The 21,904-nt window shown below is 35.6% G+C and overlaps 1 protein-coding gene across 1 annotated transcript in view; it reads right to left on the bottom strand.

Annotated features, from left to right (window-relative positions):
* Positions 1-527: 527 nt before the first annotated feature.
* Positions 528-21,904, bottom strand: part of LOC145666955 (trypsin-1-like) — a 40,517-nt gene continuing 19,140 nt past the window's right edge. The window contains exons 4-7 of the mRNA XM_081734583.1: positions 18,081-18,228; positions 6,151-6,264; positions 1,229-1,378; positions 528-723 (exon numbers count right to left, since the gene is read on the bottom strand). Coding sequence (XP_081590709.1) covers positions 580-723; positions 1,229-1,378; positions 6,151-6,264; positions 18,081-18,228 — 556 coding nt within the window. The 3' untranslated portion in view covers positions 528-579. The remainder of the gene's footprint in view (positions 724-1,228; positions 1,379-6,150; positions 6,265-18,080; positions 18,229-21,904) is intronic.

Here is a 21,904-nt window from a genome sequence, read left to right as displayed (position 1 = left end):
CAATTATACGAATACAGAAATATCCAGTGCAATAAAAATTTCACACATGCTTCCCCACACGGTAATCGAAACCTGGACCATAAACACAAAAAAGCACTTGGTTGCCTATAGACTAGCAGGAAGAATACCAATGAGCTACTGCACTCAGGGTTTTAAGACATATTATTATTTTCTGATAATTCTTTTCATGGGAGACTGTGTGCACAAAGGTTTATTTCCCTTAACTCAAATCTAGAATTCATGCCGACAAACAAAACCCGTAGACCTACTAAAGTACTAAAAAGTGTTGTTTTAATAGTAAATGCATATTAAGAAGACACTTTTGTCGATTTAAATGCATCAATAAAGGCAAGTTATCTACTGCAGATCCAAATTATTTGTGCACTATAAACAACAAAGTTCTTCATTTGTTATTTAGTAATTCTCAATAGGGCAGTGACTTAAAAATGTTGACTTTTTTCGAAATATAATAATAACCGCTTTCAAAAATTAAAATATTAGAGTCTTAGTAAAATTTAATTATCTAACTTTATTTATTTCATTATTCGTATATCTAACATTCATGCAATACAGGAGTTATTAGCCAATAACACTGTTCACAAAGTCTAGTTGATAAGCTACATCAGTATAAACTCCAGGATATCCTGGTTCAGCACAACCTACGCCCCAGGATACAACACCCACAAGAACGCCATTAAGAGTGAGAGGACCGCCACTGTCTCCCTGTTAAGGAAAACAGTAATAATTAACATATCTTCAAAAAATAATTTCTTTTTGTAACTACAGAGTATAGGAAATGCGTAATTAAAGTTTATAGATAAATCTTCAATATAACGTCATCGCTTAATTCAAATAAGAATATGTGGTAAGTTCATTTATATTAAAATTACATATTAAATAATTTTGCTCAAATATACTAGCATTAAGAGCTATTTGGATATACCAATACTATCTAGCGTATATAAATATAGTATCTTTCTTGAAATTTAGTGATTTTAACATGAAATATGTTTTTCATTCATTTCTTACAAAGTTATATTAAGTTAAATTGTTATAAACGTTACAACTTAGTTACTGTGTTGTAAATCAATAGAGACAGTAACAGAACATGATCATTAGCACACAAGACAACAGAGAGGGTATTTAAACGTTCTATTACCAAGAAACTTTCCTTATTGGCAGATAATTTTAAGAAGATTTTAATACGTATAATTAGTAAGTAAATTACCTGACAGGAATCCTTTCCGCCTTCTGGGACACCTGCGCATATCTGGCCTTCAGGGATGCCGCCTATAAGTGTGTAGTCATCGTCACATTCTTCAGGACTTACAATAGGTACTTGAACTTTTAACAGGTCTTCTGAACCTGGTCCATTTTCCTAAAATATACACATGAGGCCTGTGAAATTGGAACTCGTTTGTAGTGGTCACAATTAGTAATACTTATTTCTCATAGGATTGTAATTGCCTTCCTCATCAACATAACCAAAGAATTTGCTGATCGGTCTTGGATACATATCTCATGAAGGAACAGTATTGTTCGGCTCTTGACTAATTTCTCGAAAAGGGTTATCTTTAGAAACAATATGCAATGGACTAATTTGAAAGATCAGAAAATTTAAATACGTGCGGACAAATGCTTCATACCACATACGCAAGTTACGTTTTAACTCAGGTTACGGTTTAACTCAGGTTTAACTACGGTTTTATTTGGTTTAACGTGATAGAATAAATTTAATGATTTATCTTGTAGTGCAAAAACTAAAAAAAAAAAAAAAGTGTCAAACCAAACGGTTGTGGGACACCTCATTTTCTGAAATATGAAAAGGACATTCAAAAGATTACACTACAATACGAGAGAAAACCATACGTTAAGAAAATTATGCTTTCAAAAGAAATCATATTACGACTAAAATCTTCGTTACACGAAGCATCAGTAAAGCAATCAAAAACATCGAATGAAGAGAGAAGTCGAGATAATCTGATTCAATCAATACTGCAGTACTTTTTTGCGAACACTCAGCAAAGTTCATCCATACATTTAAATTAATGATGTCATACTTCTTCGTAGATGCAAATTCAGGATCTGTATTTTCTGTAGTATCTGTGTAAGGTTCAGGTTCACTTAAAGCATTCATGCTAACCTGTGGAGAAGTTACTTCAGTAACTGACAAATTTTTCTGTAACTCCTTACTTGGATTCGCAACTTCTGTAGAATTTTGAATTTCGCTGAACCTACTTAGAATTTGTTCCATTTTAATTTCACTTTGTTGAATTCGTAGATTTGTCTGGTCGATTTTATTATCAAGTTGTTTCATTTGTTCCATTTGTGGGTTTATTCGATTACCAAAATTTTGCTTTAATTGTCCCATCTGTTGATTCATTTGTTCACCAAAATCAAGCTTTAATTGTCCTATCTGTTGTTTCATTTGTTCCGCTTGTTGATCCATTCGATTACCAAAATCTAGTTTTAATTGTTCCATCTGTTGATTCAATTATTCCACTTGTTGATTCATTCAATAACCAAAATCTTGTTTTAATTGTTTAATGAAAATGAAATTGAAATGAAATTTTTGAGTTTTACGTCCCACGGTTATGCCGGTTAGGCTAAAGTAGACGGTGATAATGAGAGACGAATGAAATGGTGGAATGAATAATGTGGGAGGAAACGGGAGAACCCCCGAGAAAACCCACGCACACGGTGTTTGTCCACCACAAAGTTCACTTAGCGGGAGCAGGGTTTGAACCCGGGACCCCAAGCGCCAGAGGTGAACGCTCTACCACTGAGCCACCGTGGCCCCCAAATAATTGTTTAATGAGATCGGCTAGGTCACAAAAGTTCATTTCCCTGTTGCCATCTGATTCAGATGTATTTCCAATATCAGGAAGACTCATTTTGATATTTCTGAAAATTTTTGTGCACTCCTTAACAAAGTATACTCCATTTTCATATTTCTTTCAACAAAATCACTACGTAGCCTTAAAGACAATCTGCACACCCAGAGTTTATTATTTAGGAGATTGTCTACTAAACTTCATACAAATCTCCTAAGGTCCTTGCGGCAAATCACCAAATTTATATAACGACATTTATTCAAAATAAAGTTATGCGATGAAACAACAATATCTATCTATCTATCTATGTATATATATATATATATATATATATATATATATATATATATATATATATATATATATATATATATATATATATATATATATATATATATATATAACTTTGTTATTCAAAGGTCCTAAGTTTTTAGTTTTATACAAGCAAGGCTACGAAAACCACCATAAAACATTTTACACATTGCATTTTAAATATTACCTTTTATTATAGCACATCACAAATAAAATAAATTCACTCCTTGAATTGGGCATGTAGTTTACATATGATGGATTCGGAATTATATCTTATTTATTCTTCGTTGCTATGACAACGAATCTCTATTATAACAAAATAGAAACGTATATCAACTGCAAAGAAATTACATCTACATATCTTCTTTTTCGTAAACTTCTTCTTTCTCTTCTTGAATAGCTTGTGCATAATTTAAAAGTATATTCTGCCCACAAATACAAATAAGGGTTGAAATACAAGTATCGCTGTAGTTTAAACCGGTATATAATGTTAGGGATATTCTTTCATAAACACTATGTCTCCATAAATGATCTTGAAAACTTTGAAGTTTAATAACTTCAAAAATATTCTAGATAACAACAAACGATTTTCAACTTGTGACAAGATAACTCAAAAACGTTTGTTTGTTCATACAGGTCATTCATACACGTTAATGTGGGCAACCCTAGTGGCATGGAAAACGTCCAGTAGATATACAATTTATCTCTATGCATACTTCAGGAACTCAACGGTGGCATGTTCGAATGTGCAAATGTGTATCTTCAACTCGTGAAGGTCTCTAACCTTGGTACGATACATGATTCTTCACAAAACCCCATAACAAGAAGTCTAGTGGTATTAGGACATGTGATCATGGCAGCCACCGAATCGGACTATATGGTTAAATCAATCTTTCTGGTAACTATTTATCCAGAAATTGAGGGATAGCATCTATTGAGGTTTTATTCCTATCTATTGCAATATAATAGCCAATAGTAGATGATACAACTCAGGCACAGTAAACTTGAACACGCGTAAATAAACATTAGTGTTAACGTAGAATCTCTGAAAAAAATTGGACTAATAACGCGATTTTGTATAAATCGTCATCAAACGTTGACCTTGGGTTTGTTTCTTCCCATTACACTGCAACATGAGGGCATTATTATGTGCATATTTGAAAGTTAAAAGTAAATCAGTTTGCTGTATATATGAAAAACTGATTAAATGGAGAAACAAATCTTCCCCGAAAGGGCATTGCTTGCGTCAATGTTGGCTGGTATATCCATTGCAAACTGTTTGCACGTAGGTTTGACCGTAGACTTTAGTGTCTGAAGGAGCTACATCTTCTAGCTATAAATTGATCTGGATGCCCGTTCCCTTCCATACTGTATCCAAGTATTTCATTGTACTTGGGAATTGGATTTCGTCTTTACGTACTGATCCTTCTTCTGTGGCGCCCACATTTTTTGTCAAATCTATGTCTTCTTGAATATGAAAAGAAGCACTTACAATTATTAATTTGTTACCACATTTGAAAACCATTTGTTATTATCTTGTACACTTTCAAAGTTATTAAATTTCGAAGTTGTAAAAATAATTTATAAAGACCAGTTAAATAGTTCGAAGACATTATGGAGATCAATCCTAAAAAAGTATGAACATTCCAATAGAACTAATATTTCTAAGGAATTTTTAATAAATTTTTCGGAAATCGATTATCATTTATGGAGAATGGCTAGTGATGTGATAAATATCAATATTATACTAAACGGGAAACATTCCTCTCTTTCAAATTGATGTAGTTTATTTGCTTTTCAAAGTTAGCCATATTTTGCGAAATAATTCAAATGTCAATGAAAATTCATAGTTCAAATTGGCAGCATTAAAGAAATCAAATCAGTGAGGAAGAATAAGTTTTAATATGATGAACAGAATATAATAGAATTTCAACAATTCTATAAGGAAAAAATAATAATTATTAACTAGTAGAAAATAAATATCCGATTTAAGTGGCCAAAATGGAATACAGTATTGATATAAAAATATAAACAAACAATGTGAATTTCGTAATCCTGACAATCGTATGAAAAAATGAAATGAAATTTTGAGTTTTACGTCCCACGGTTATGCCGGTTAGGCTAAAGGAGACGGTGATAATGAGAAATGAAGGAAATGGTGGAATGAAGAAAGTGGGAGGAAACGGGAGAACCCCGAGAAAACCCACGCACACGGTGTTTGTCCACCACAAAGTTCACTTGGCGGGAGCAGGGTTTGAACCCGAGACCCCTAGCACCAGAGATGAACGCTCTACCACTGAGCCACCGCGGCCCAATCGTATGAAAAAGACACGGCATGATTTAAATGTGTAGTATTTTGAAATCCTATATTACGCAAACCCTCAAATAAAGCGTTTGTCTATTTTGGTTTTACTATTGAAGCTTAGTGTCAATATTATACCTCGAAGATGTATGAGGCGTGCAATTACAGTTTAAGGTAAAATCAGAATTACCATATTTCATACAAATGCGATTGCTCTCCTAGCGGGTATCGAACCCAATATCACGTGCACTAAAGTATCAAGTGCTAACAGCTGTTTTATCTATATTCGCTGGAAGCAGGAACTTATATCTATATCCTTCTAATATTAGTTTTATAAATATTATACGTAATATACGAAATGGAAGACACGAGTACAGGAACGCTAATGTCCCTCAGTGAGAGTCAAATCCTGGATGGATTGCGCATCGTGATTATAAGCGAATTCCTGATATCCGTTGGCTATTGCTGCCGGCTGTTACTTGAACAACAAAAGAGGAGTGCTAATAATGGTATATTGAAAGTAGAATGCTACGTATGCAATCATATCAATCAAGATATATAATAAGTTTCTTTCATTCTCGTAATGATATGAATGAAATAACTTGCCAAAGGTTATTAATGGTTCCATATTAGATGTATCAATAATAATGAAATTGGACACAAGTTTTAACTTTTATCATTAATAAATCAACAAATTTTCACCTCAGTAGTGCCCCATCCTGTAACGGTAACTTTAGTGCCTGGAGTAAGCTTTTGTCCAGCTGATGGAAGCCGAGCTGGTTGAACATTATCATTGAATAGAAAAGGTTCAGCCACCTGGAAGAGAAATATTTATTTTTTCATGCATACAACTGAATTTTTAAATATCTTCATTACATCTTTAATGTCTTATTTGTTGTAATGGTATCTGGTCAAAACAGCGCAAGGACAGAAACAGCGAATAGATGGACAAAAACGCACAAGGACATAAACAGCGCATGCAAATAACGCGTGGACAAAAACAGCGCATGACCAAAAACTGTGAAAGGACAAAACCAGCGCATGCAAATTCCGCGGAAGGACAAAAACAGCGCATGCAAATACCGCGTCGACAAATTCAACACATGAACAAAAGCCGCGCAAGAGCAAAAACAGCGCATGCAAATACCGCCATGAGAAAAACAACCCATGAACGAAAACCATAGACGAACATTTTGCACTAGACTCGCTCGCGGTCGACCTCACTTCTTTCAACTGAGCTCGCGCTCACTCGGACTTGCTATCACTTACCTCAATTGGGCTCGCGCTTCCGACCGCTTCCCTCAACTGTTCTCGTAGTTACTCGCGCTCGCGGTCACTTGGAATTTCACTCACACAAACGGGTGAAGATATGAATTAGGTTGAGAACCACTGCAACAGATAGTTTACAATTTTTAGAGACATCCTTAGGAAAGATGAGTCAGAAACAATTACAGCAGAAGTCCATGAAGTTTGACAACCCAAATGTCTTTATTGTGTTTCACGTTGCATAATTGACAGACGTTCTTCCCAGTTGAATAGGTACACGTACAAAACAGCGCAAGGAAAAATCTGCACATGCAAATACAGCATGGACAAATACAGCGCATGCAAATACCGCTAGGACAAAAGCAGCGCATGAATAAAAAACGCGCAAGAAGAAACAGCGCATGCAAATACCGTGTGAGCGGAAACAGCCCATGGATAGAAACCATAGATGAATATTTTGCATTAGGCTCTCTCGCGCTCGAGCCCATTTCTTTCATCTTGGCTCGCAGTTCCGACCACTTTCCTCGGCCACTCTCGCAATCACTAGCGTTCGCGGTCACTTGTGCTTGCACTCACCTCTCTCAACTGGGCTCGTAGTCACTCTGGCTTGCACTCACACGAGTGGGTCAAGATAGGAATTAGTTTGAGAACCACTTTTATTTTATTTATTTAAAGAAAGAAGAAAATATATGTATTGGATGTATCCAATATATTAAAGAATATACATAAAATACATAAACATACTAAATTATAAAAATAAAAATATACAAATATTAATGGAATAAAATAAAAGTAAAAGGAAAAATGAACTGCTACTGAAATTAGCAAGTCAAGTTTCCTACTTCTAAGTGGTATTACTTCTCCAAAGGAAATCGGACTTCCTAGGTTCCATTTATTAACTGAGTTTAACGTACCCGGTATTTGTAGATGACAGGACTTTGGACTTTCAGAAATCAGTCTATCTTCCGGTTTCGGGTAGATTAATTCTATGCACTTATTTCTAAATAACGATTTTTTATTTCTTATGCAAAGAATAAAGAAAAGATAGAAATGGCTCACATAAGCAAATGCTTGCGTGTGAGCCTGATTCTCATGTTTTATTTATTTATTTATTTATTTTCTTACTGTAACATATGAGGTTTATAGTTCTCACTTTTAGTTAACAATAGTCTTTCTTTCTATGATTCTTTTTAGTTTAGTTAACAATATGATGTTTCTTTTAATCATCGTAAAATTAACTTTTTATATGCTTGAAATTACTTTCCTCCTTGATTCGGAGTGCGAGTTCGTCATAGATCTTCGGAGCTCGGTAATATGTTTGATATTGACTTATATACTTACTCGTTGCTTTAATTTTTAATTCTTGTTTGTCACATTTCTGGTTATATACATATGTTTTATTGCGTTCTATTTGTTACTATCCTTCTATAAATATTAATACCTTCTGCAAATATAATTTTGAAAGTGTTAACACTGAAAATTGCTCATAGAGTTTACCTAGTCTAGTTCCAAGTCTCTTTTTAAACATTCTTACAATATTATTTTGCTGAACAAGGTTTTAAATGAGTAGGGCAAGCATCACCCCAAATTAATATACCATATGTAAGTATACAATTTACAAGAGCATAATATACAGTATGTAATATTTTTATGCTTACAATGTTTCGTAATTGAACAAATTCATATAATAATTTTCTTAATATTGTGATAATATGAGTAATGTAAGAGGACAATTTTAGATGCTTATTAATAAACATACCTAAGTGTTTTACTTTAGTTTCCTAATAAGAAGACTACAGTTACATTTTTCAGTATTTTGACAATAATGCAATTTTAGTGACAAGCTTTCCGGCCGTCCTGTTAGAGTTGGCGAAAACCATTTATATACCTGTTTTTTTCAGCATTCACCTAGGTAACACTAACTGATGATTATCAAGACATTGTTTCACTTTCTTCATTTCTGCTTCAGTTTCCTTGACTACATATATGAGAGTTGTTATCAGCAAATGATTGTATATGCCCGTCCATTTTTAAATTGCACAAATCATTTATATAAATTAAAAATAACATTAGACCAAATACAGTTCGTTGTGGGACTCCTTGTTTGACATATGAATAATTGCTTTGAAAATTACCTATTTGGATGGCCTGGTTTCTGCCTTTCAAATAACTGCTAAACCAAGGTAACGATGAACGCCTTATTCCACATCTTTCTAGTTTAATTAAGAGAATTTTGTGTGATATTGTGTTGAATTCTATAGATAAGTCTAGGTAAACTGCAATTACTTTTTCAGCTTTATCAACATTTTTACAAATAACCTCTGTTAAATTGTACAAGGCATCTGAGGTATCTTTACCTTTTTGAAATCTGTCCTGATTTGAAGAAAAGAATTTATTTGGTTCAAGAAAATTAACTAATCTTCTCTTTGTACATCTTCTGACATTTTTCACCGTTATGTAGGATTGATATGTCTATAGTTATTAGGATCAGACTTTGAGCCTTTTTTATATATGGGTTTTATTACAGCAGTCTTAAAACCATCAGGAAATACACCTGTTTCTAAACTTAGATTAAATATATATTGCAAAGGTTTTCATGTATTTTATTTCGTATGTTTCAATACGCTTGCTGATAACCGATCTATACGAGATATTTCTGGTGATAACTCATTTATGAAGCCTTCAATTTCATGTTCAGTGATTGGGGTGAAAAATATAGTTTACTACTTTAGTTTGCAAATTCAAATTCAAATTTATTTTATCATCAACCTCTTTGTTAACTATTTTTTGCCAACACTGGAAAAATGCTCATTAAAACTTTCAACTATTAACATCGGATCACGTTCATACGTTACTAGACCATTTTTAGTGGTTAGTTCATTTGTTTCTACATATTTTTTGTCATTTTCATCTATGCTATATCTGTTATTACCTTCCATAATTTACTATTATTGTTATTATATAGTGTAATTTGTTTCCCTTAGTAGTCATTTTTAACTTCTTTTATTAATTGTGTAAGTTTATTTGTGTTACTTCTGCAATATTCCTTAAATTCTATATCGTATTGTTTTCTTATTACTAAACGACTTAACTATCTCTTTCTCTTATAGAGTTCACTAATCCTTTCGTTATCCATGATCTATTTTGAGATAATAACTACTTACCATTTTTATTTTTGTTGTTAATACGTGAATTACTCGTACAATTTTTCAGCATTTGGATGAACTTCGAAGTGGCACTATTAACACAATTATTCTGTACTGCCTGATTCCAGTTACATTTCTTAATTCTTCATTTAATAAAGTATAATCTGTAATTGTTGTGTCATATGGCATTTTTCCTCTCTTTTCCATTGTAATGAGAACATTTATACTCGTGACAAAGTGGTCAGTTAAACTTATTTGCAGCACAGCTGATGTGACATTCAGCGGACTTTCGTGCTTTTAAAAAATATGATCTATACAAACCTCACTCTGTCTTACTCTTTCTCTGTCTTACAAGTCACCTTCCACAGACTGTTCACAATTTTTATAGATAACCTTAGGAAAGATGAGTCACGAACATGTACAGCAAAAGTCAGCTTAAGTCTGAAAACCCAAATGTCTTTACTGTGTTTCAGATTACATAATTGACAAGCACTATTCCTAGTTAAATAGATATAAGGACAAAAACAGCACGTAGACAAAAACCGGGAAGAAAACTCACATCGCATGGACGAAGACCACGCAAGGACAAAAGCAGCGCATGGACAAAATCCGCGCAAGGGCAAAAATAGTGCATGAAAATACAGCGTGGACAAAAATCATACATGAACATCTTGCGTTAGGCTCTCTTGCGCTCGAGCACACTTCTTTCAACTGGGCTCGTGCTCACTTACCTCAATTGGGTTCGCCCTCACTCGAGCTTTCACACACTTACCTCAACCGGGCTCGACTCGCGATAACTTCTCTCAACTGGGTTCGCGATGTCTTCCCCAAACTGGACTTGCTCTCATACGGGCTCGCACTCAATTCTCTCGAGTGGGCTCGCACGCACTCGGACTTGCGCTCAATAATTCTGAGTGGGCTCGCGTTCACACGGACGCTCGCTCATTTCTCACAAACGAGCTTGCACTCACTTGGGCTCGCGCTCACTTCCCTCAACCGTGCTTGAGGTCGCTATCACTTCTCTCAACTAGACTAGCGATCATTTCCCTAAACTTGGCGTACGATCAAACGGGCTCGCACTCAATTCCCTCGAGAGGGTTTGAGTTCACTAATTCTAAGTGGGCTCACGTTCACTCGAACTCGCTTTCACTTCCCTCGACTGAGCTCGCGCTAGTGAGTATCCTCTCAACTGGACTCACGCTCACTCGGGCTTGAAATCACTTCCCCAAATTAGGCTCACGCTCGCAGTTACTTCTGTTGACTGGCCTCACTCTCACTCGTACTCGCGCACATTTATATAATTTTGGCTCGGGCACGCGATCAATTATTGAGCCCGAGACCAGCTCAGCACTTGTAGGCTCGCGAGCCGGAGCTCGTGAGTTTGGACACCTATGAAAAAGCAACGCGTGCATAGCCTGCAATGCACATCCTTTCCCAAAGCAAACGTTGTACAACTCTTGATATCTCAATAAATAGTACTGCGTTTATACTTTTTATATTGTGTTCTCTTTATAGGTCAAATCATCCATTTGGTTTTGTATATACATAGCATATTAGTATACAACCTCTCCCTTCATATCTGTCAAAAACGAAACTTGGTACACTCATTCTTTAACTCTTGTAGTATTTTTCAATATACATTTGGATTGTGTGCTTTTATCTGGGGCCACTCCAGACGGGGCCAAATTGGATAGGAGGTATTTTTGGAGGGAATTTCTCCCAATTTCCCGTTTTCAAATACGTTATGGGTGCCAATGCATAGCACCTCTAGAGAACTTGTTGCATGCTGAGGAGAATGATCTATAAAGCAAGACTTTCCAGTGAACAGTGTTGATGCAATATTTTTTCACTGCGAGTCTACAATATTTTTCACTAACAGGATTAACGGGCTCCAGAGACTTATTCCATTGTCCATGGCACCTAACTTTTAGTAAGTGAGTATATTTTTGTTATGTTTATCGAATGGACTATGTTTGGTTCGGATGTCCGGACGACACGTTCATGTATGTTTCTTGTGAAATTCGCATGTCATTTGAATACGGCAATGCGAATACTGGATTGTTCTTCCGTTCCGACATATTTTTCACTAAAGGTATTTATAAATTTACTATTTAAACAAAACCCACTTTCCGATACCGTTCCCGACACACACACTCTCAATACATCCAGTTTTACCCGGAGTTCGTATCTGGTTTTACGAGGGGATATATCGAGTGCAAGCATACAGTTTCTTCCTTCAATACGCGGAATGCCGACGTTCCTGGAGGAGTCCTCCAGCCCAGAAAGATTCACAACCACTCTTCCACTCATTCAGCTACACAATTATAAACATCATTCCTATTTCGGTGTTTCTCCATTTTGTTTTCAATTCTAATCATTTGTCCTAGTATATTGTCCTCTTATTACTTCTGATTAGTTATTTGTTATTTTGCTTAATATCCTACAGTCCTCCTCATTAGCAATAATTTCGCTTATTTCTGTCCTTTTTATTTGATCTCTTCTCTCTAGCAGTTCTTCCAGTAATTGACACCATAGTACGTGGTGTTTTGGTGTGCCTATTTCTTTGCATTGACATCTTGGATGGTCTATTTGTCCCATTTTTTGTAACGCGTGACTAACAAGTAACACTTTCCAGGTGTAACGCTCTGATTTTGATATCTGTCAGGTAGATACTACACATGAAATAAACGAATACTTGTTTGTTTTTATTTTCTGCGGAAAAAAAACTGTTTTAGGGAGCGAAATCTCAACCAAATGTTTGGAATTTGACACTCGAAAGGCGAAAACAAGTGGACCGAAGTGAACGAAATTTTAGACGTAAAGTAAGGGAATACGTGTTTGGTATTTTCTTGGAAGAAACGGTTGATTGGGGCGTGGACCCCTCCAAGCCTTTGAACACGAAATATCAAAAATGTTAAAAGTAGTATGTCAAAAATGTATAAAGGACATGAAGGATCAGTACAAAAAATTCTGTAGGAACAATAAACAAAAGACAAACAAATAGGAGTTTTTTTATTTTCAGCAGAAAAACTGTTTTAGGGGGGAAACCACACTCAAACGTTTGAAATTTGACGCCCAAAAGGCAAAAAGAAGTGAGCAAAAGTGAACGAAATTGTGCACAGATGTTGTAGAAGTAAAATGAGGAATACGTGTTGCATATTGTCTTGAATAAAACGGTTGAATGGTCCACGGACCCCTCCAAACCTTTGATCACCATATAACAAAAGTGCTAATAACAGTATGTCAGAAATGCCTAAAGGACATAAAAATTGGGACAAAAGTTTATGTATAGACAATAAGCAAAAGATATACAAATACGACTTTTTTATTTTCTCCGGAAATTGCTTTAGGGGCCAAACCCGCACCCAAAATTTTGAAATTAGACGTCCTAGAGGCAAGAAGAAGTACACCAAGGTGAATGATTGTATAAGGAAGATGAGGGAATGCGTGTTTCATATTTTCGGAAAAAAAACTGTTAGGTGGACCGAGGAGTTGGGTAGCAGAAGGGTTGCACCAAACCGAAAGAAAATTGTGCGTCAAAATTGTGTATGTATATTAAGGCCTTTCGTGTTTCACAAGTGTCGCCATCCGATTTCTTCAAATTTGGCAGATCAACAGTTAGCACAAACAGTATAGCGTACTTTAAAGTATTTCAGGAGCCGACTTTAACCCTTACAATGTTTTTCCACATAAACAAAAACACGTGTAGATTTATTTCCTCCTTGCTGTTGATGTGTCACATTTGAATCAAATAGGATAGTGACATTTGAGAAAGACGAAATGTCTTATTTTACATATATAATATCTACACACAAATTCATTAGCTTCGGTCCACTCTTTCCTGCAATATTACGGTAATATTTACTCTTTTCGGAGGAGGCCTTGGCCCGAACACTGTTTTTCCGTACAAATTAAAACGAGTTTTATTTGTTTTGCAAATTGTCGCTACACGAAGTTTCGTTGCATTTCCTCATATCCTTAAGAAACTTCTGACGTATATTCATTTGCACTTCTGATATTTTGTAATCAGCGGTTTAGAAGGTCTGTGGCCCACCCAACTCTTTTTTGACGAAAATACGAAACATATAGTATCTCATTTTACGTCTGAAATACCTGTATACAGTTTCATTCACTTTGGTTAAGTTCTTGCCTTTCGGTCGTGAACTTTCAAAATTTTCGGTGGAGGCTTTCGCCCTCTAAACCGTTTTTCCTCAGAAAATAAAGGAACGTATTCATTTTTTGCGTATTTTCACCACACAAAGTTTCGTTGCAATTCTTCATGTCCTTTAGGCACTTCTGATATGTTAGTATTATCACTTTTGATATTTCACGATCAAAAGATTGGAGGAGAACGTGCCCCACTCCACCGTTTCTTCCGAAAAATACGAAACACATATTCCATCATCTTACGTCCACAATATCAGTGCACAATTTCATTAACTTTGGTGCGCTTCATATTGCCTTTCGGTCGTCAACTTTCAAAATTTTGTGTGGGGACTTTTGTGTCCTAAAACCGTTTTTCTCAGAAAATAAAAACATCGTATTCGTTTAGTTTTGCTTATTGTTCTTACACAAAGTTTCATTGCAATTCTTCATGTCCTTTAAACATCTGACATACCGTTATTAGCACTTTTGATATTTCGTGATGAAAGGTTTGGAGGGGTCCGTGCCCTTTCTAACAATTTTCCAGGAAAATACAAAACCGATATTTCCTCATTCTACGTCTAGAATATCGTTGCACATTTTTCACTTTTCCATTTCTTTTTGCCTTTCGAACATCAACTTCCAAATTTTTTTGTGGGGGCTTTTGCCGCATAAAACCGTTTTAACACAGAAAAATTAAAAAAAAACACCTATTTATTTGTTTTATTTGTAGTATCTATCCTTCACAAATATTATCAAATTCGTTGCGTTATAATTGGGAAGTGTTACTTGTTAATATAGTCCTGATTGGCAGCAATCAGCAGTAAGATGAAGTCTATAGTAAAGGCTAGAATACTGCAAGTCAGCGCGATCCAGCCTAATGTCGGGTTCAACGCAATACCTTGTATGCTTTTCCAGATCAGTCTCAAAAGTTTTGCCTTTATGTTTGTTAGAGAAAGGATGTGCATTCCAGACCATGCATGCATTGCTTTTGTCATAGGTGTCCAAAGTTGCGACCCGACGCTCCTTAACTGGGTACTCGAGTTCAGCCTTGTTTCGGCTCATAATTAAACACGAGCCTAAGTGAGCCTAGGCCTCAATGAAATAAGTAACCGTGATTATGACTGAACTTGAGCCCAGCCGAGAGAAATGAATGCGAGACCGAATGAGCGCGAGCTCAGTTGAGAAAAGTGAGCACGAGTGCGAGTGAACGCGACCCCACTTAAGATTAGTGAGAACGAGCCCATTCGAGGGAATTCAGTGCAAGCCCAGATTCTCTAAGTGATCAGGAACACGAGTGAGGGCGAGCTAAGCTGATAGAAGTGTTCGCGAGTGTTAGGCCAGTTGAGGGAAGTTAGCTTGAGCTTGAGTGAGTGAAAGCCCAATCGAGAGAAATGCGTGCCAGCTCGTGTGAACGCGAGCCCGGTTTGGGAAAGTGATCTCGAGCCCAGTCAAGAGAAGTGATCGCTAGCTCGTGCCATGTTGATGGAAATGAGCGCGAGCCCGAGTGAGTGCGAACTCAGTTGAGAGAAGTGAACGTGAGCCCGAGTGTGACCGAGTCCAGTTAAGAATAGTGAGTGCTAGCTCGTGTGAGCTCAAGCACGAGTAAGTAAGAGCCCCGTCGAGAAAAGTGTGCGCCATCCTCATTGAGGTAATTGGTCGCAAACCTGAGTGAGCTTGAGCCCATTTGAAAGGAGTGAGCTCGATCGCGACCAAGCTTAATGTAAAATGTTAATGTATGGCCCATGGCAAAATGTCCATGGCTTATTTTCGCTCACGCAGTAGTTGCATGTGCTATTTCTGTCCTTGCGTGGTTTTTTTTCAGGCGCTGTTTGCCACGCGGTATTTATATGCGCTTTTTCGTCTTTTCGGTGCCTTTGTCCATGCGCTGTTTTGTCGTTACTCTGATTTGTTCATGCGCTATTCTTGTCCTTATATCTATTTAACTAGCAAGAGTGCCTGTCAATTATGCAAACTGAAACACAGTAAAGATATTTTGGTTGTCAAACTTAAGGGACTTCTTCTGTAATTGTTCCTTGCTCATCTTTCCTAAGATTTCTATAAGAATTTTAAACAGTCACTAGCAATGGTACTCAACCTAATTCATATATTGACCCGTTTGTGTTACTATAAATTCGAGTGACTACGAGCCTAGTCGAGAGAGATGAGTACGAGCCCAAGTGACCAGGAGCAGGGATGATTGTGAGAACAGTTAAGGGAAGTGGTTGGAAGCGCGAACCCAATAGAGGTAAGTGATCCCGAGCCCGAGTGAGCCCAAACCCAGTTGAAAGAAGTGAGCTCAAGCGCGAGCGATCCTAGTGCAAAATGTTCATCTATGAATTTTGTCCATGGGTTGTTTTCGCCCACGCGGTATTTGCATGCGCTATTTTTGTTCTTGCGCGGTTTTTGTCCATGCGCTGTTTTTGTCCACGTGGTATTTGCTGCACTTTTTCCTTGCGCTGTTTTTGTCCTCGCGGTATGGGCATGCGCTGTTATTGTCCACGCGGTACTGTTTTTGTCCATGCGGTGTTTCTGTCGACGTTGTATTTACACAAGCGTCTTTCGCCCATCGTTGTTATTGTTTGCGCTGTTTTGACCTAGGACCATTGTAATATTGATAGCACTATTCACACCAATTTGAAACACCCAATAGAACTTAACGTTCTTTTTAAATTGTACTGTACTGCTTTAGGTTCCTGGTTCTACTCCCGATCAAGTTAGGTTATGGTGAACTACATCGTGTTCGTGAGTTTTCTCGGAGTACTCCCGTTTCCTACCACTTTCTCATTCAACTAATTCTTTGATCATAATTTACTTGTCTTAATCTTCGGTCTCCGTTACATTAAAGAAGATAATCGTGGGATCTTAACTGAAGGATTATGTTACTGATACGTTTTGTGACCAGAATAGTACAAGTCTCAGTTACCACGTCTATCTATGCCAAATATATACTGCATTTATCAGCATTATCAATAATAAATATTTATTGAGAATAACATTCCACTGGTATTTGGGCTTGTTGGAAGACTCACTGTAGTTCTGGTAACTTGATTGTTATTTCAGGTAGAAACTATTTAAGAAGTTGCACATTGGATTCCGGGCCGACGTGATATCATACCAAAGTGCCATTTCTCCCTTCCACCGAATTGTGTGTAATCTGCAAACTCACCACTTTTCTCCCGAAATGACCATTCTTTCCCTAAATACCATTCTTCCCAATAACAAGTACAAATTCTCAACCAAATTTACCATTTGCCTTCAAAATATACCTTTCCTCCAAAACTTACTATTCTCCGCTTTCATTGTATATTTTAAATGAAAAGTGTCCACCTAAATATTCTCGTACGTGCAACCTGCGAAAAGAAACCATTTGTTGCCATTACTACGGCACGCCTCTAGGAAAAGGGTAACATGAATTCCATTAAGGCGTATCAAGTATTTGTGACCGCCGTTATAGTCAAAGGAGAAGTCGTTACGAAATAATATCTAGAAAATATATCAACTGATGCAGGAATTATACAACACACTTCACATTTAACTTCGCTGTTAAGTAGCTCAATATGTCATATGAAAATTCTAGTTTCTAGATGCTAAATACTTTTGCTGTCAAATAAGTAGTGTCCCATTTTCATCACTGTATTATAGTCTTTAAGCTTTAGGTTTGCCGTCTGAACAATATAGACAACTCGATTATGCGGTAAACTATAGAAACGTCGAATTATGCTTATCTACGTCTAATTAGAATCACTCAGCTATTTTTCTTACAGTAATAATGAAAAATGTCCGTATTTGTTTAGTTCATATGAAGCTATAATATGCACTTATTAAAACCAGAAAAGGGACGATAATTTAGTGCTGAAAGCAAGCTAGGAAATTTTACTTCTTACAGTATGGTATCATTAGACCGTCTAAGAAGACTAAAACACAAAATAACTAGAAGTACTGTTTTGTTGTTATCTATATATATAAAAGATCTCATATAAATTCAGTGTTTTTCTTGATGACTTCTGTCTAGTTTACAACTTACTCAAGATGGAATGACACACATACTGGTTAAAAATAAGTATATATTTTTACCCTGAACACAGCTATGTCGTTGAGAGGAACCAACTGTGGCGTGTAGTCATAATGTGGATGAACAGTGATTTCAGCAACTCTGCGTTCTTGGCCTTCTTCGCTGAGGTTAATAATACCAGCAAGGATACTGTAGGAGCTAATTTCAGAGCTACGAAAGAGTAAATTATTATGTGTATTTATTATATTATCTCTTTTATGCTCCATTGTCTTTAGGCTAGAGAAAACTATTATAAATAAGTACTAATAGAAGAAAACTGAAAGGCCTATAATAATACCCAAACTGTGAGATATATCGGAAACTGAGAGATAAGTCTTGTATTTGTAATTTTAGTGTGTTAAACAGATTGAAATCATCAAACGGCGTAACTATAAAATGTCTCAAGTGAATTATTATTAATGCATTTTACAGTAATATTTGTTAATCTTTAATACTTTTCATTGGTCTACTGCAACAATCACTTAAACTAAGATAAGAAAGTATTCACTTGTCAAAGTGAAGGCATTCTATACTAAATAATGTTGAATAAGGGCGCTCTATTTAGATCATCTAAGTTAAATAGATTACAGGTTTTTTTTCGAAGTTAGTATGTCTCAACTTTCCATTAGAGTTATCTCTCTAGATATTGTCTATAGGGGTAACTAAAGTGGAGTCAGAGAGCCACGTTTCCTAGTACTCTGTTTCCGTCTACCTACAATAATGTTGAATCAAAGGATAAAGAATACCCTTGTTTAAAAAATTTTTAGTAGAGAAAGGTAACACACCACAAGTAGAACATTCTAGTTACGCAAGTGAAGTTGTCACTTTGATTAACTTACTCTCAATTGAATTGAATCGTTAACTTTGGTTCTCATTCGTGGAACAGTTTATTGCAGTTAATGTGAGTATAATAAATGTCACTCACACTCCACTATACCGCTTGCAGTACTAGGGACGTCTTACTCCCTAGACAAATTAGAGATTTGATGTAATCAGAACTGTTACTAATCTGCTTAAGAATCCCGACAAACTAAAGCCCCAAAAATGAGTATATAAGTGAATTTTTACCTCGTTAAGTACTACTACACTCAAATGAATTAGAATATGAACTCACACAAAAGCAAATGTGTTATAGGCATGTATCTTTGTACATATGTTCCGTATTAACGAGTAGTTCTCAAAGATAAACAAACTAATACTGTATCAGTCACAATAAATATATTTACTAACAATTAGTGGTTTTAACGGTACGATTTGAGGAAAGCAGGATCGCAACATGTTTACCTTTCGGCGGCTGAAAAAAATATTAAAATCCTAAAAGAATTAAAAGTTATTTTCTTTTACTATTTAAAGTTGTGTAATATTCACATATTCTTTCCTTCTGAATAATAAAGCAACTTTATATTCGAAAAGTTTTGTTTTGAATCTTCTCTCTCTTCTCTTCAAATCTTTTAGGTCCACATAATTTGTATACACTTCAGTGACAACATATGCTCCACACTAAAATCAGGCATATAATTATGCGTGATTTTCTTATAGGCATCCGAAAGGAAATGCGTTCATGTCATTAGTAAATCTCCTAACCGAATTTTTAAAAGTTTAGATAAAATTGATTGTAGCTCTCTTTTCCTTTTTGTTAACATTGAAAAACTACCTGGAAATACGTTGTAGAGTCTTCTGTGTTCTCTAAGTCTGCTGGCCAAGAAAAATGTCCTATAAATTTATTGGTTGTCGAATACGAAACCAGGATTTCTGCTGCTGTACTATCTATACTGCTATTCTAACAAGGGACATCACCCAATTGTCCGGCTCCGATTTCAATGAATTTTTTCTAGCTGATAGAGAACATATATGTATTATTTGTGATGACAGAAATTTTTGCCATGGTGCATGTTTTCTATTTTTTATAATTTTTAAGAATTGCGATGTGGTTATTAGAGATTATTGCAGAAGTCCCTTGCTAACCTTTGTAAACGGAACGTTAATGAAAGAACAACCATGTAGATACATATAAGACCTAGGAAGAAGGTCTATGGTAGGTATGACTTTGATGGCAGCCATCTTGAAATCCGCCATTTTGAATTAAGGTCAAGTTTTTTTAAATAGCAATAGGGTAATATGATACATAATTTCGGACTAGAATTTTATTAATAAGACAATGGTGAAGCTAGTTTTGAGATACACACATTCGGAGAAAAGTTACAGGTATTTAATTGTTCATTTACTAAGTGCGTAAGTCCCTTAGCTCCGCTTCTAACCCGCGTATTAATGATAATAAGTGAATCAAAGCTTCGGTAATACATATTTTAAAAAAACTTGACCTTAATTCAAAATGGCTGATTTCAAGGTGGCTGCCGTCAAAGTCATACCTACCATAGAACTTCTCCCTAGGCCTTATATGTATCTATATAGTTGTTCTTTTATTAACGCTCCGTTTACAAAGATTAGTAAGGGACTTCTTCACTAATCTCTAATAACCACATCACAACTCTTAAACATTATAAAAAATAGAAAATATGCACCATGGCAAAAATTTCTGTCATCATAAATAATACATATATGTCCTCTATCAGCTAGAAAAATTTCATTGAAATCGGAGCCGGACAATTGGGTGATGTCCCTTGTAAGAATAATTAAAAGATCTTGGGACAATTTCAATACTTCTTTCCATCTTGTGTCATTATTGTGACAGATTACGCAGGGTATTAGATTAAGTACTCCATACGAACTTTCAGCAATGCCGTTCGATTTCGGATTATATGAGATGGTTAGAATATGTCTGATTTTATGATCAGTGCAGTATTACATCAATTTTTCAGACATAAATTGTGGGTCTTTACTTGATATAATTTGGTTGGGATAAGGAATTAGGTAGAAACATTCTTTGTCAAGAACTGTAATAATTTATGTAATGGTAGCAGTTTAAAAGTCAAATAGCATACAAATTAACTGTAAACATGAATTACCGACAATATGAAATAATATCCATAGCTACCATGTCCCTTCCCCATGAATACTTACTTTCATGCAGTTCTTCTCGTGCTATAATTTGCTTCGAAAATTTTGTTCTAGCCTATGACTCACAATTTTTAATGTATTCTGTAAACGCCCTTGTTTGTTTCCCCGAAAGAAAAAAAATGTGCTGCTTCTATGTCCCGAAATGCCCTTTATTATTAGTCTGAACTATAATCTTGATAGTCAGAGGTATAGGCATTATAAGCAGCGAAGGTTTCAATTTAAATTTGTTAATTAATATTAAGTTGTCAATTAATTTTATATCTTTAATCTCTGGATAGGTCTCTAGTTTCTGTTTCAGCTGTTGACAGTAATTGTTCTTAGCTTGCGGATCCACCTGTTCCTGATATTCAAACCAATTTTTCGAATCATAAATCATGAATTTTTTCGATAATGGTCAATTAATTTCGAATTTCTTTAACATAACTATTAAGTATATATGCTATTTGAATACTTTCCCTTTTATATGTTGAAAATTTAAATCAAAGAGTCGAAGCTTTAAAAGAATCTTTGTCGTCAATGGAAACAGATCCTGAAGTGTAAGTGCAGAAGTAACCGCACTATTGTCACATTGTACTGTGTCTTTTATTGAGAGTATGTAATAGGAAAAATCTCACACAGAAATATTACTGGCAGCAATTCCAAATGGAAAATTGAATAAGAGAAGAAATTTAGAAGATATTTTGAATAATAATTGAATATAGTTTTAAATTTCTGCTAGCATATTCGGTGATAAGCAATCTCCTATTTCATAATAATGTATTAAATAGTGTGCTAAATTTTCGAAGCTCGCATCTGAACACAGATGAAATGGCTTTTCAGTGAGGTCGAC

Source organism: Thermobia domestica, chromosome 1 (assembly GCF_964235325.1).
Source record: "Thermobia domestica chromosome 1, izTheDome1.hap1.1, whole genome shotgun sequence".
Taxonomy (NCBI): Eukaryota; Metazoa; Arthropoda; class Insecta; order Zygentoma; family Lepismatidae; genus Thermobia; species Thermobia domestica.
This window is presented reverse-complemented; position numbering and strand designations above follow the sequence as displayed.